The 16,816-nt window shown below is 43.8% G+C and overlaps 1 protein-coding gene across 3 annotated transcripts in view; it reads left to right on the top strand.

Moving 5' to 3' along the window:
- The first annotated feature begins 8,118 nt into the window (after positions 1 to 8,118).
- Positions 8,119 to 16,816, top strand: part of LOC311148229 (GRIP1-associated protein 1-like) — a 54,520-nt gene continuing 45,822 nt past the window's right edge. For 2 of the 3 annotated variants that reach the window (XR_014614873.1, XM_084185124.1), the window contains exons 1-7: positions 8,123 to 8,190; positions 9,085 to 9,151; positions 10,716 to 10,777; positions 10,923 to 10,949; positions 14,817 to 14,924; positions 15,139 to 15,295; positions 15,427 to 15,599. Coding sequence is in view for 2 of the 3 variants with exons in the window: in XM_084185124.1 (XP_084041250.1) it covers positions 8,149 to 8,190; positions 9,085 to 9,151; positions 10,716 to 10,777; positions 10,923 to 10,949; positions 14,817 to 14,924; positions 15,139 to 15,295; positions 15,427 to 15,599 (636 nt within the window). In the remaining variant the exon portion in view is untranslated. Of the gene's footprint in view, positions 8,191 to 9,084; positions 9,152 to 10,715; positions 10,778 to 10,922; positions 10,950 to 14,816; positions 14,925 to 15,138; positions 15,296 to 15,426; positions 15,600 to 16,816 lie in introns of all 3 variants that reach the window. The other variant, XM_084185123.1, reaches the window with a different exon arrangement.

Here is a 16,816-nt window from a genome sequence, read left to right as displayed (position 1 = left end):
GGAACTTTCACATAAACTCCAATACACTACAACAGCTGGAAAAATGTATAGCATTTATTTTTGCAAACAACCATATTTTCAAGCATCTTCAAAAAGCATTTAAAGCTTTTTCAAAGCTTTATCATACATTTAGTTATAAAGTTAAATATTGGCTAATGTTTTATTATTACATAATGTTATCAAGCAGGCTATCAATACATTAATCGAATTTAGGCCTATACTATAATGGAACCCAAAAAACGTGCAGCCTGATAAGATTCTCAGAAAGATTGATTAGCCTGACACGTTCTAAAAATATATCATATGCGGTTTATTGCATTGGCCAGAGGATTAGTAAACCCATATGAACTCAAAGCCTCTTTGTATTCCAAGAGGAATACGGAAGTTTCCTGAGTGTTTTATCTGGGTATTCTACAGCCTATTCATATTGCGGAAGCCAAATCGAGGCATGGTTTACTGTAACTGTAACGGTTCCTATACCATCAGAAGATGCCTCATCATCAGCACGTGCTTTTTTTTTGCATCGCAATGATTTAAAATAAATGGCTAGCCTATAGTTGTCTCCAGATTCACACAGCCATCAGTTACACTCAAAACTGGTGGCCTAATTGACCTGACTTGCTAGCTTAAATAAAATGTTAAATATAAATAATTTAAACAGACTGGAAAAAAGTTTGTCAACATTCCATCCAATTGGTGAAAGATTTATGGGAATATTCTAAAATCTGCATAAAGAAAACATGCCATTTGGTCCATGTGCTTAAGCAAAGAAAAATCATGACAGCTGTGATGGAAACAGGACGTTTCGGTCCAGTTTATAAATGCCCACAGATAGGCCTAATTTGTTTGTTCGACATGATGGGATCTTTTTGTGTCGGTCAAATTAATTATGCGAGAAATGGCGGTGGAAAACCTTTATGCGCAAATATTGATACAATAAGCATAATATCGAAGTAAACTTGGAGTCATGCGATGATATAGTGTGTGATCCTCCCAGTACGACTAGTGAAACCATGCAGTTTATTAGGCTACAGCTGAAATAACTTATGATGAACTTCACAGGGTGGTGAAAGTGCATGGTGATCTTGATGCTATTTTCCAATAAATTGTCACGTACGTTGAAGGACGGGTCAGACCAATGCGCAGCGTGAAAGGCATACATGTTTATTTCACCGATAAACACACGAACAAAACAAACGAAACGTGAAGTCCTAAGGCTAAACACAAAACAAGCCTCCACACGGAACAAGATCCCACAACTAATGAATGCCAATAGGCTGCCTAAGTATGATACCCAATCAGAGACAACGAGCAACAGCTGTCTCTGATTGGGAATCACACCCGGCCAAACACAGAACTACAACACCTAGAATGCAACATTGAAACTATAACATAGAATATCCACACCCTGACTCAACATACAAGAGTCCCATGAGTCAGGGCGTGACAGTACCCCCCCCCAAAGGTGCGGACTCCGACTGCACAAACCTTACATAACAGGGTAGGGGCCGGGTGGGCTCCGGGCGTGAAGACCACATACTCTCCGCCTCCCTGTTGCGCCCCTGGTCTGGTCTGGACCTCGGCGCGTTGCTTCCCCTCTCCTTCCTCCCACGATGTACCAAGCCCTGTCTGGGCCCTGGTGTGGGAGACCCCAAACCTGGAGAGGGGCTGACGTCTGGGTCTGGACTGGAACTGCTGACCGGAGCTGAACCGGGCACCGGTGGAGCGGACTGCTCTGGCTCCAGAGTGAAGCCGCTGACCGGAGCTGGACTAGGCACCGGTGGAGCGGACTGCTCTGGCGCCGGAGTGGAGCCGCTGACCGGAGCTGGACTGGTCCCCGGTGGAGCGGACTGCTCTGGCTCCGGAGTAGAGCAGCTGACCGGTGCCGGACCAGGCACCAGTGGAACGGGCACGGGCCGTGCCGGACTGGACACACGCACCACTGGCTTGGTGCGGGGAGCAGGTACGGGTCGTACCGGGCTGGCGACACGCACCACTGGCTTGGTGCGGGGAGCAGGCACGGGCCGTGCCGGACTGGGAACACACACCACTGGCTTGGTGCGGGGAGCAGGAACGGGCCGGGCCGGACTGGGAACACGCACCACTAGTCTGGTGCGAGGAGCAGGAACGGGCCGGGCCGGACTGGGAACACGCACCACTGGCCTGGTGCGAGGAGCAGGAACGGGCCGGACTGGGAACACGCACCACTGGTCTCGTGCGGGAAGCAGGCACGGGCCGGGCCGGACTGGGAACACGCACCACTGGCTTGGTGCGGGGAGCAGGCACAGGCCGTACCGGGCTGGCGACACGCACCACTGGCTTGGTGCGGGGAGCAGGCACGGGCCGGGCCGGACTGGGAACACGCACCACTGGCTTGGTGCGGGAAGCAGGCACAGGCCGTACCGGACTGGGAACACGCACCACTGGCTTGGTGCGGGGAGCAGGCACGGGCCGTGCCGGACTGGGAACACGCACCACTGGCTTGGTGCGGGGAGCAGGTACGGGCCGGGCCGGACTGGGAACACGCACCACTAGTCTGGTGCGAGGAGCAGGAACGGGCCGGGCCGGACCGGGAACACGCACCACTGGCCTGGTGCGAGGAGTAGGAACGTGCCGGACTGGGAACACGCACCACTGGTCTCGTGCGGGAAGCAGGCACGGGCCGGGCCGGACTGGGAACACGCACCACTGGCTTGGTGCGGGGAGCAGGCACAGGCCGTACCGGGCTGGCGACACGCACCACTGGCTTGGTGCGGGGAGCAGGCACGGGCCGGGCCGGACTGGGAACACGCACCACTGGCTTGGTGCGGGGAGCAGGCACAGGCCGTACCGGACTGGGAACACGCACCACTGGCTTGGTGCGGGGAGCAGGCACAGGCCGTGCCGGACTGGGAACACGCACCACTGGCTTGGTGCGGGGAGCAGGTACGGGCCGGGCCGGACTGGGAACACGCACCACTAGTCTGGTGCGAGGAGCAGGAACGGGCCGGGCCGGACCGAGAACACGCACCACTGGCCTGGTGCGAGGAGCAGGAACGGGCCGGGCTGGGAACACGCACCACTGGTCTGGTGCGGGGAGCAGGAACGGGCCGGGCCGGACTGGGAACACGCACCACTGGCTTGGTGCGAGGAACAGGAGCGGGCCGGGCTGGGCACACACACCATTAGCTTGGTGTGAGACACAGGCACGAGGTGTATCGGACTGGGAACTGACGTTAGAGATCTCCGACTGTAGCAATCTTTCACTCTCCGCGCCCAGTCCTCCTCCCGTGAGGACTCCTCCCTGAGCCCCCACGAGTGCAGTGGTCGGGGCTCTTCTCCATCGATCCCCGACCACCCTTTTAGCCCCCCCCCAAGATGTTCTTGGGGCTGTCTCTCGGGCTTCCTCCTCGGCCGGCGCCTTCTGTGTTGCCGTTGCTCCTCGCTAAACCGGGCCTCCACTGTCTCCTCCCAAGGACGGCGATCCATCCCAGCCTGAATCTCCTCCCATGTCCAGGATCCCTTTCCGTCCAGGATCTCCTCCCATGTCCAGGATGTCTGCTCCTGGGCACCCTGCTTGGTCCATTTTTGGTGGGATCTTCTGTCACGTACGTTGAAGGATGGGTCAGACCAAGGCGCAGCGTGAAAGGCATACATGTTTATTTCACCGATAAACACACAAACAAAACAAACAAACTGTGAAGTCCTAAGGCTAAACACAAAACAAGCCTCCACACGGAACAAGATCCCACAAATAATGAGTGCCAATAGGCTGCCTAAGTATGATTCCCAATCAGAGACAACGAGCGACAGCTGTCTCTGATTGGGAATCACACCCGGCCAAACACAGAACTACAACACCTAGAATGCAACATAGAAATACTAACATAGAATATCCACACCCTGACTCAACATACAAGAGTCCCATGAGTCAGGGCGTGACATAAATATCGAGGGTCTGATTCTGGTTACATGATGATGGATGCTTGACTGCCATTTGACAAATACAAATATTCTTGCTCTTATCCATAATAATCTCATCATGTAGACTAGCCTACCTGCACTGTATCTGCAAGCTGTTGGCTAGAGCGCATGGGCCAAGACCAGAGTAGGCACATTTGCTACAACAGTTTTTGTGACAAAACTATCGGTATAGTTGAAAATGCGATGGAAACACATTGAACTTTAGATTTTTATTTGGTACATGAAAATTTCAGCGAAAAAGTACACTACCGTTCAAAAGTTTGGGGTCAGTTCAAAATAGTGTATTTTCGAAAGAAAACCAAATTTTTTGTCCATTAAAATAACATCAGATAGATCAGAAATACAGTGTAGACATTGTTAATGTTGTAAATGGCTATTGTAGCTGGAAACAGCTGATTTTTAATGGAATATCTACATAGGCGTACAGAGGCCCATTATCAGCAACCATCAGTCCTGTGTTCCAATGGCACGTTGTGTTTGCTAATCCAAGTTTATCATTTTAAAAGGCTAATTGATCATTAGAAAACCATTTTGCAATTATGTTAGCACAGCTGAAAACGTTTGTGCTGATTAAAGAAGCAATAAAACTGGCCTTCTTGAGACTAGTTGAGTATCTGGAGCATCAGCAATTGTGGGTTCGATTACAGGCTCAAAATGTACAGAAACAAATAACTTTCTTTTGAAACTCGTCAGTCTATTCTTGTTCTGAGAAATGAAGGCTATTCCATGCGAGAAATTGCCAAGAAACTGAAGATCTCGTACAACGCTGTGTACTACTCCCTTCACAGAACAGCGCAAACTGGCTCTAACCAGAATAGAAAGAGGAGTGGGAGGCCCCGGTGCACAACTGAGCAAGAGGACAAATACATTAGAGTGTCTAGTTTGAGAAACAGACGCCTCACAGGTCCTCAACTGGCATCTTCATTAAATAGTACCCGCAAAACACCAGTCTCACTATTTTTTATCTGCAACAAGTCCATTTGGTGGAAACACCACTGTTGGGAAAATCGGCATATTTTCTTTAAGCGGATTCTAGAATATTCACATGAAAATCACCAACTGGATGGAAACCTAGCTAATGACACTGAAATGTTGGTTCAAATGCTGATGCGGAAGTTGGAGACAGCAACCCTTTCCCTTGGTTTTGACTAGATGGCCAGAATTGACTTTTCGTAGCAGGTTAGTAGAACTTACGCAGCAGGTTAGGAGAATTAACGTAGCAGGTTAGGAGAATTAGGTTAAGGTTAGGAAAAAGATTAGGGTTAGCTAAAATGCAAAAAAGTTCAACTTTTGACGTCAGTTTGACATAAACTTTATCCCTTCTAGCCATGTCCCTTTCCCACTGCCTCTGGAAGTTGATGAACCCTGCCTTAACCCTAACCATTTAAAATGTAAATGTAATATAGTACATATAGTATGAGCCATAATATATTAATAAAAGTCACCTACACGAAACACAGCCCTTATTTAAAGTTTTTATAAAATTCCTTATAGGAAAAATATTATCCTCTTATCCTTCTAGACCTATCCGCTGCCTTTGATACTGTGAACCATCAGATCCTCCTCTCCACCCTCTCGGAGTTGGGCATCTCCGGCGCTGCTCTCTCTTGGATTGCGTCCTACCTGACAGGTCGCTCCTCATTAGCTGGGAATGTTGTTTGAAATGTCTGATACAACATACTTTATTGATATTGTTATCAGCATACTGCATACAATATATATTTTAGTGTACAGGGTGTTCTATTAGCGTGCTAACACTCATTAAAGACAGGTAGAATAGCTAGCATAGCTAGCCATCACTAGCATTCACTGGTTAAAGTTGAAGTAGCTTTTGAGTGTAATGGAGTTGACTGATGACTATGGCATGAATATATCGAGAGTTTGGGACTATAAGGTTCTATCTGCAATTTTGTCAAAATGTTGTTATGGACATAGCCTTGTTCAGTTCAATGTTCTCTATGTATATAGTACTAGAAATACCCCAATTCATGTTGTGAAGTTCAAAAGAATACAATATAGAAATTGCTTACACCATTCAAACCAATGAGGGTTCAGAACTTTAAAGCCAATTATCTCAGGATCATCTTTTTGTAGATAGAACCTTATAATCAGCTCTCGATATATAATTCATGACATTTGGACGGGAGCTATCCAGTTATAACAAATGTAGTTTCTATATGCGTGTCATTATTGCTTGAAATCAGGCTTAGCTGCACTGCTTTCAATGCTGAAAGATTGCTTCTGTACCCCGCTCGTCCCAGCTTGTGTGAATTTCGGGGAAAATGTAACTTTGCCATCTGGACCTATTGCTGTAGCCTACAGTGCATTCGGAAAATATTCAGACCCCTTGACTTTTTCCACATTTTGTTGCGTTACAGCCTTATTCTAAAATGGTTAAAAAAATAATAATCCTCTTCAATCTACACACAATAACCCATAATGACAAAGCAAAAACACGTTTTTAGACATTTTTGCAACTTTATTACAAATAAAAACAGAAATACATTATTTACATAAGTATTCAGACCCTTTGTTATGAGACTCGAAATTGAGCTCAGGTGCATCCTGATCCCATTGATCATCCTTGAGATGTTTCTACAACTTGATTGGAGTCCACCTGTGGTAAATTCAATTGATTGGACATGATTTGGAAAGGCACAAACCTGTCTATATAAGGTCCCACAGTTGACAGTGCATGTCAGAGGAAAAACCAAGCCATGAGGTCGAAGGAATTGTCCTTAGAGCTCTGAGACAGTATTGTGTCGAGGCAGAGATCTGGGGAAGGGTACCAAAACATTTCTGCAGCATTGAAGGTCCCCAAGAACACAGTGCCCTCCATCATTCTTAAATGGAAGAAGATTGGAACCACCAAGACTCTTCCTAGAGCTGGCCGCCCGGCCAAACTGAGCAATCGGAGAAGAAGGGCTTTGGTCAAGGAGGTGACCAAGAAACCGGTGGCCACTCTGACAGAGCTCCAGAGTTCCTCTGTGGAGATGGGAGACAGGGGCACGACAGCTCGCTTGGAGTTTGCCAAAAGGCACCTAAAGGAATCTCAGACCATGAGAAACAAGATTCTCTGGTCTGATGAAACCAAGATTGAACTCTTTGGCCTGAATGCCAAGCGTCACGTCTGGAGGAAACCTGGCACCATACCTACGGTGAAGCATGGTGGTGACAGCATCATGCTGTGAAGATGTTTTTCAGTGGCAGGGATTGGGAGACTAGTCAGGATCTAGGGAAAGATGAACGGAGCAAAGTAAAGAGAGATCCTTGATGAAAACCTGCTCCAGAGCACTCAGGACCTCAGACTGGGGTGAAGGTTCACCTTCCAACAGGAGAACAACCCTAAGCACATAGCCAAGACAACGCAGGAGTGGCTTCGGGACAAGTCTTTGAATGTCCTTGAGTGGCCCAGCCAGAGCCCGGACTTGAACACGATCGAACATCTCTGGAGAGACCTGAAAATAACTGTGCAGCGACGCTCCCCATCCAACCTGACAGAGCTTGAGAGGATCTGCAGAGAAGAATGGGAGAAACTCCCCAAACACAAGTGTGCCAAGCTTGTAGTGTCATACCCAAGAAGACTCAAGGCTGTAATCGCTGCCAAAGGTGCTTTAACAAAGTACTGAGTAAATGGTCTGAATACTTATGTAAATGTAATATTTCAGTAATTTTTTTAAATACATTTGCAAAAATTTATAAAAACCTGTTTTTGCTCTGTTATTATGGGGTATTGTGTGTAGATTGATGAAAAAATGAATCAATTTTAGAATAAGGCTGTAACGTAACAAAATGTGGAAAAGGGGGTATGAATACTTAATAATCTCTGCGTTTTCCAAAGGATGCGACATGGCATGAAATTGTGCAGGTTGACGTTTATTGTCATGAATCTTGCCCTGGAGGCAGAACTCTGCGATTTCCGCTAGATGGGCCAGCTGCAAAGTCAAAATTGACTATATTGTAAAAATGTATGAAAACAAAAATTTGCTTTTTGGTCTTAATTTAAGGTTAGGCATTAGTGTTAGCGGTGTGGTATGATTTTGTAGCTGTGCCATCTAGTGCGCTGCAGAGCTGCCTCCAGAACAAAATTCGTGACGAAAAACACTAACCTGTAGCCTACTTCTCCACACCGACTCATATCAGACCTCTGCTAATAGCAGAGCCCTTCCTAGCTCTTCAGTGAAGATGGCGCAGGCACTATCAGAGGAGGAGTTCCATCGAATGCAGGTAGGCTGACAGCTGTCCATTTTCAATGCCAGTTGTTTCAAATATGCTGCAATCTTCAGAGTATTTCCTGAAAATTGGATTGGCCATCAATCTGTCCAGCGCTAAACTACTGAATGGAAAAAGCATCACAACCTAGCGAGCTAGCTTCGCCTAGCTAGGCCAAAAGCAACACTCCAACCAAGGGATGTGGCTAACTAGCTAGCTGCTAGCTAAATAGTTAATGTCAGCAGTCATTGCTCTTCGAATCCAATAACAGGTAGTTAACATATTTGATCATTTGGCGATGTCATTTTAGTATTCAATACAAACATATGGACATTTGGTGATCCTAATAGTTGGCTTCATGTTCTAGCTAATAACATCAACTAACTGGTTTGCGAGTTAGCTAGCTAAAATGGCTAGCTAGCTAGCTTGAAATGACAATGGTCTTCGTTTATCTTAATAACAATGAATCTGTTATGGTATTCATGTTAGCTAGTGGTTTCAAATGGCTGTGTCTTATAGTTGTTTGCTGGGTCACGGGTTTGGTCAGCTAACGTTAGCCTAGTGTTAGCTTTCAGCCTGTAGGGACTGGACACCAGTCACTTATTATGTTTGTGTTCAGCTTTCCAAACCAGATATTGTAGACATAGCTAGATACTCTCATAGATAATGCATTGATTGTTAATCTAAATTCACCTGAATCAGATTCTGTGCACAACAACTTTACTGTTGCTTGTGTAGTAGGCCATCCTCATTTATTAAGGGGTCATCAACACACCAAGCTAACATCCAAAGCATTCAAAGTAATGTACAACCAGATGTGTTATATTACGTTTTAAGTTGAACCTCGATACTGGCTTTGGTACAAGTCATCCACTCCTCCTATAACCATTTGTTGTTCTCCATCTCCAGGCTCATCTTTTAGAGCTGAGGACACAGAACTACCAACTTTCTGATGACCTGCGGAAGAACACAGCTGGTAAGCAGCAGCTAATAATATAAAGGCGTTCTGTAACCCAATTGGTGCCCGTGAACAGGGATCCATTTTTACTGCTGAAATGAAATGAGCATTGCAATGCAACTCCAGGATGGGTTTCAGATGTACACTACCGTTCAAAAGTTTTCGAACACCTACTCATGCAAGGGTTTTTCTTAATTTTTTACTATTTTCTACATTGTACAATACTAGTGAAGACATCAAAACTATGAAATAACACATGGAATCATGTAGTAACCAAAAAAGTGTTAAACAAATCAAACATTTTTATATTTGAGATTCTTCAAATAGCCATCCTTTGCCTTGATGACAGCTTTGCACACTCTTGGCATTCTCTCAACCAGCTTCATGAGGTAGTCACCTGGAAGTCACTGAAACTGGCTCTCATGAGGACCGCCACAGGAATGGAAGACCCAGAGTTACCTCTGCTGCAGAGGATAAGGTCATTAGAGTTACCAGCCTCAGAAATTGCAGCCCAAATAAATGCTTCACAGAGTTCAAGAAACAGACGCATCTCAACATCAACTGTTCAGAGGAGACTGTGTGAATCAGGCCTTCATGGTTGAATTGCTGCAAAGAAACCACTACTTAAGGACGCCAATAAGAAGAAGAGACTTGCTTGGACCAAGAAACACGAGCAATGAACATTAGACTGGTGGAAATGTGTCCTTTGGTCTGGAGTCCAAATTTGAGATTTTTGGGTCCAACCACCGTGTCTTTGTGAGACGCGGTGTGGGTGAACGGATGATCTCCGCATGTGTATTTCCCACCGTAAAGCATGGAGGAGGAGGTGTTATGGTGTGGGGGTGCTTTGCTGGTGACACTGTCAGTGATTTATTTAGAATTCAAGGCAACCTTAACCTGCATGGCTACCACAGCATTCTGCTGCGATACGCCATCCCATCTGGTTTGGGCTTAGTGGGACTATCATTTGTTTTTCAACAGGACAATGACCCAACACACCTCCAGGCTGTGTAAGGGCTATTGTACCAAGAAGGAGAGTGATGGAGTGCTGCATCAGATGACCTGGCCTCCACAATCCCCTGACCTCAACCCAATTGAGATGGTTTGGGATGAGTCGGACCGCAGAGTGAAGGAAAAGCAGCCAACAAGTGCTCATCATATGTGGGAACTCTTTCAAGACTGTTGGAAAAGCATTCCAGGTGAAGCTGGTTGAGAGAATGCCAAGAGTGTGCAAAGCTGTCATCAAGGCAAAGGGTGGCTATTTGAAGAATCTCAAATCTCAAATATATTTTGATTTAACACTTTTGGTTACTACATGATTCCCTATGTGTTATTTCATAGTTTTGATGTCTTCACTATTATTCTACAATGTAGAAAATAGTAAAAATAAAGAAAAACCGTTGAATGAGTAGGTGTTCTAAAACTTTTGACCGGTAGTGTAGTATCCCTCCTAAAGCAAAGTGTGTGTGTTATGGTGTGATGCATTGTTTCCAACTTCAAAATGAGTTAGTTCTGACTCCAAGTGATTGAAAAGAAAATACTAGTCTCTGGTGATAAAGATTTGTGGTTCTTTCTATTCCAGAGCTAATGGCTGTTCGTCAGAAGACTCTGACCTTGGAGAAGGATTACATCAAAGCACAGAAGGTATTGCAAGCTAATCTACATTTGATTAAACAAACTGATAATAGGGTTGTGGATTTCAATGCACTGAAACTAAAGGCATCATCATGTTTGAGAAATAATAAAACGTAACTTTGTTTGGGATTTGACTTTGTTTCTAATTATGCAGGCTTTGAATAAGAGCAAGAAAGCTCAGGTGAGTTCCTTGTCATATTTCTGCTAATCTTCTCAAACTCTTTCAAAGCAGTCTATAAAATGATCTTGAAAAGATACAGTATGAACATTATTTTGTCATACATGTTATATACACTACCAGTCAAAAGTTTGGACACAACTACTCATTCAAGAGTTTTTCTTTATTGATACAATTTTCTACATTGTAGAATAATAGTGAAGACATCAAAAATATGAAATAACACATATGGAATCATGTAGTAACCAAAAAAGTGTTAAATCTATCAAAATATGTTATATTTGAGATTCTTCAAATAGCCACCCTTTGCCTTGATGACAGCTCTGCACACTCTTGGCATTCTCTCAACCAACTTCATGAGGTAGTCACCTGGAATGCATTTCAATTAACAGGTGTGCCTTCTTAAAAGTGAAAAAGTTAATTTGTGGAATTTCTTTCCTCCTTAATGCGTTTGAGCCAATCAGTTGTGTTGTGACAAGGTGGTGGGGGTTATACAGAAGATAGCCCTATTTGGTAAAAGACCAAGAACAGCTCAAATAAGCAAAGAGAAATGACAGTCCATCATTACTTTAAGACATGAAGGTCAGTCAATCCGGAAAATGTCAAGTGCAGTCGCAAAACCATCAAGCGCTATGATGAAACTGGCTCTCATGAGGACCGCCACAGGAATGGAAGACCCAGAGTTACCTCTGCTGCAGAGGATAAGTTCATTAGAGTTACCAGCCTCAGAAATTGCAGCCCAAATAAATGCTTCACAGAGTTCAAGTAACAGACACATCTCAACATCAACTGTTCAGAGGAGACTGTGTGAATCAGGCCTTCATGGTCGAATTGCTGCAAAGAAACCACTACACCAATAAGAAGAAGAGAATTGCTTGGGCCTAGAAACACGAGCAATGGACATTAGACCGGTGGAAATGTGTAATTTGGTCTAGAATCCAAATTTGAGATTTTTGGTTCCCACCGCGTGTCTTTGTGACGCGGAGTGGGTGAACGGATGATCTCCGCATGTGTTTTTCCCACCGTAAAGCATGGAGGAGGAGGTGTTATGGTGTGGGGGTGCTTTGCTGGTGACACTGTCTGTGATTTATTTAGAATTCAAGGCATACTTAACCAGCATGGCTACCACAGCATTCTGCAGCGATACGCCATCCCATCTGGTTTGGGCTTAGTGGGACTATCATTTGTTTTTCAACAGGACAATGACCCAACACACCTCTAGGCTGTGTAAGGGCTATTTTACCAAGAAGGAGAGTGATGGAGTGCTGCATCAGATGACCTGGCCTCCACAATCCCCCGACCTCAACCCAATTGAGATGGTTTAGGATGAGTCGGACCGCAGAGTGAAGGAAAAGCAGCCAACAAGTGCTCAGCATATGTGGGAACTCCTTCAAGACTATTGGAAAAGCATTCCAGGTGAAGCTGATTGAGAGAATGCCAAGAGTGTGCAAAGCTATCATCAAGGCAAAGGGTGGCTATTTGAAGAATCTCAAATATAAAACATTTGTATTTGTTTAACACTGTTTTGGTTACTACATGATTCCATATGTGTTATTTCATAGTTTTGATGTCTTTACTATTATTCTACAACGTAAAAAACTGTAAAAATAAACAAACACCCTTGAATGAGTAGGTGTGTCCAAACTTTTGACTGGTACTGTATGTACAGTAGAAGTTGGAAGTTTACATACACTTAGGTTGGAGTCATTAAAACTCGTTTTTCAACCACGCCACAAATTTCTTGTTAACAAACTATAGTCTTGGCAAGTCGGTTAGGACATCTACTTTGTGCATGACACAAGTAATTTTCCCAACAATTGTTTACAGACAGATTATTTCACTTATAATTCACTGTATCACAATTCCAGTGGGTCAGAAGTTTACATACACTAAGTTGACTGCCTTTAAACAGCTTGGAAAATTCCAGAAAATGATGTCATGGCTTTAGAAGCTTCTGATAGGCTAATTGACATCATTTGAGTCAATTGGAGTTGTACCTAGATGTATTTCAAGGCCTACCTTCAAACTCAGTGCCTCTTTGTTGACATCATGGGATAATAAAAAAAAATCAGCCAAGACTTCAGAAAAATAATTTGAGACCTCCAGAAGTCTAGTTCATCCTACGCCTGAAGGTTCCACGTTCATCTGTACAAACAATAGTACGCAAGTATAAACACCATGGGACCACGCAGCCGTCATACCGCTCAGGAAGGAGACGCGTTCTGTCTCCTAGAGATGAACGTACTTTGGTGCGAGAAGTGCAAATCAATCCCAGAACAACAGCAAAGGACCTTGTGAAGATGCTGGAGGAAACTATATCCACAGTAAAACGAGTCCTATATTGATATAACCTGAAAGGCCGCTCAGCAAGGAAGAAGCCACTGCTCCAAAACCGCCATAAAAAAGCCAGACTACGGTTTGCAACTGCACATGGGGACTAAGATTGTACTTTTTGGAGAAATGTCCTCTGGTCTGATGAAACAAAAATAGAACTGGCCATAATGACCATCGTTATGTTTGGAGGAAAAAGGGGGATGCTTGCAAGCCGAAGAACACCATCCCAACCGTGAAGCACGGGGGTGGCAGCATCATGCTGTGGGGGTGCTTTGCTGCAGGAGGGACTGGTGCACTTCACAAAATAGATGGCATCATGAGGACGGAAAATTATGTGGATATATTGAAGCAGCATCTCAAGAACATCTCAAGACATCAATCAGGAAGTTAAAGCTTGGTCGCAAATGGGTCTTCCAAATGGACAATGACCCCAAGCATACTTCCAAAGTTGTGGCAAAATGGCTTAAGGACAACAAAGTCAAGATATTGGAGTGGCAATCACAAAGCCCTGACCTCAATCCTATAGAAAAGTTTGTGGGCAGAACTGAAAAAGCGTGTTCGAGCAAGGAGGCCTACAAACCTGACTCAGTTACACCAGCTCTGTCAGGAGGAATGGGCCAACATTCACCCAACTTATTGTGGGAAGCTTGTGGAATGCTACCCGAAACATTTGACCCAAGTTAAACAATTTAAAGGCAATGCTACCAAATACTAATTGAGTGTATGTAAACTTCTGACCCACTGGGAATTTGATGAAAATAAATAAAAGCTGAAATAATTCATTCTCTACTATTATTCTGACATTTCAGATTCTTAAAATAAAGTGGTGATCCTAACTGACCTAAGACAGGGAATTTTTACTAGGATTAAATGTCAGGAATTGTGAAAAACTGAGTTGGAAATGTATTTGTTTAAGGTGTATGTAAACTTCCGACTTCAACTGTATATGTCATAATGGATTGAGGAACTTCCTCAATGAAGACAAGGTGATTTTATGGCCAAGCATAGGTAAAGAAAGGAGGAACACTGCTGTAAATTCATTTTATACATTTACTCATTAGGATCACTAATTTTATATTGTCCTGATTTATGAATTAATGCAGTGAACTGCGCCATCTGCTGTTTCAATATGCATATTCCATCTTTCCCTAGAGTATTTTAGATCATTTGACAAAACTTGATTTGTTGAAACAGACGTTTGAGATGGAAGTATAGCGAAGTCCTCTCAAATTTTTAGTTTTTAATTAATTTCACCATCCTGTCTCACCAGCAAACAATATTTTTCATGTTTTTTTTGTGAGTATATTCAAACTAGAGTCCTTAGCCTGTGTTTTTCTCATTGGTTTGTTATTCAGTGGATATTCTCAAATATTGTATAACCTTTTTATTGTGCTAGTTAGAAATGCGTTCAGTTCAACAGATCAAATATATCAGGTAGGGTTTTTCTATTAAAGTGCCATAAACCCCAAGGTGAGGAGAGTGTGTAATTTCTGTTCACATGGGTTGATTTACTGTCTGTCTGGTGTGTGTGCTCAGGAGGTGGATGCCTTACTCAGCGAGAATGAGATGCTGCAAGGGAAACTGCACAGCCAGGAGGATGACTTCAGACTGCAAAACAGCACCCTGATGCAGGAGCTGTCCAAGGTACTATATCTCCTCTGCTCCCACACATGCCACTGGTGAGGGGTTGTGGTTATGAGTAGTTGCGCCTCGTTACAGCAGAGGGGAATGTTCTTGTAAATGAAGATGTGATATATGTCTAGCTTATGGAACATAAAAGCCCCACCTTCCTGATCCCGTTTCATGATTAAATTACAGAAATATTTATTTATTGCATTCCCTTGTTTTGTGTTTTTAGTTATGTACTCAGATAGAGGAGTTAGAACAGGAAAACAAACACCTAAAGGATGGAAAAGTGTTTCAGGCTGAATCCTCCAGTCCCACCTCCAGCTCTGTGGATGGAGAGCTACTGCGTCTCCAGGCAGAAAACGCTGCCCTTCAGAAAAAGATGACGGGTATGTTTATGTTGGTTATCATTGTAGAAATTCCACTTTTTCAAATACAGTTCTTTGATAAGATGTATCTAAGTAATGGCAACACATCATCAGTTCCGGCTTCTATTTCCATCCCTGTGTTCTTCCCTCAGCCCTTCAGGAGCGTTCTGAGAGTGCGATAAAGAGCCAGAGGGGAGTGGAGGTCAGTGACACCAACGCCTCAGAGATGGATGGGCCGGCTGACGCTAATGGTGTCCAGTTGCACTCTGACGTCAGTGAGAACATGGAGGATGCTGCCTCTGGAACCAATGACAGACTGGAACAGGTGACAAAAAAAACCCACTAGCACTGACAACAACAGAATAACACTAGCACTTTTCTTTTGCTACTAGCACTGACTTTGCTGATAACTACTTTGAGGACAAATGTACTTACTATGACTGTGATATGTGGTTGTTTCACCTAGCTATCTTAAGATGAATGCACTAACTACGTCGCTCTGGATAAGAGCGTCTGCTAAATTACTAAAATGTGAATGTCAAATGTGACACCATGAACAAGTACTTTCTATGGAACTGCAATTTGACAATATCCTAAAGTTCAAGTTTTATTGTCACATGCACAAGTACAGTGAAATGCTTAACTTGCAAGCTCTACCCAACAGTGCAGTAATCAATATCAAAAGACGAACTAATGATAATAAAAAATGATTTATATAAATGTCTCAAGTTTTGAGGGAGTGTGCAATTGCCTTGCTGACTGCAGACAAATCCACCAGAGCTGTTGCCAGAGAATTGAATGTTAATTTCTCTACCATAAGCAGCCTCAACGTCATTTTTGAGAATTTGGCATTAAGTCCAACTGGCCTCACAACCGCAGACCACGTGTATGGCATTGTGTGGGTGAGCGGTTTGCTGATGTGAACAGAGTGCCCCATGGTGGCGGTGTGGTTATGGTATGGGTAGGCATAAGCTACAGACAACTAACACAATTGCATTTTATCGATGACCATTTGAATGCACAAAGATACCGTGACATTTGCTAATCAAATGGCTACCCGGACTATTTGCATTGTCCCCCCCAGTCACTTTAACTATACCTACATGTATCAATTACCTTGACTAACCGGTGCCCCCGCACATTGACTCTGTACTGGTACCCCCTGTATATAGCCTCGCTACTGTTATTTTTACTGTTATTTTACTGCTTTTATTTTTTACTTAGGTATTGTTTACTTAACACTTATTTTTCTTAACTGCATTGTTGGTTAAGGGCTTGTAAGTAACCATTTCACTGTAAGGTCTACACCTGTTGTATTTGGCGTATGTGACAAATAGGATTTGATTTGAAGATCCTGAGGCCCATTGTGAGCCCCATTTATTTTGTTTTTACGGCATCTGTGACCAACAGATGCATATCTGTATTCCTAGTCGTGAAATCCATAGATTAGGGCCTAATTAATTAATTGAAATTGACTGATTTTCTCATATGAACTGTAACTCAGTAAAATCAATGAAGTTGTTTATATTTTTGTTCAGTATA

This window comes from Coregonus lavaretus (genome assembly GCF_964263955.1).
Source record: "Coregonus lavaretus genome assembly, chromosome: 20".
Classification (NCBI taxonomy): Eukaryota; Metazoa; Chordata; class Actinopteri; order Salmoniformes; family Salmonidae; genus Coregonus; species Coregonus lavaretus.
This window is presented reverse-complemented; position numbering and strand designations above follow the sequence as displayed.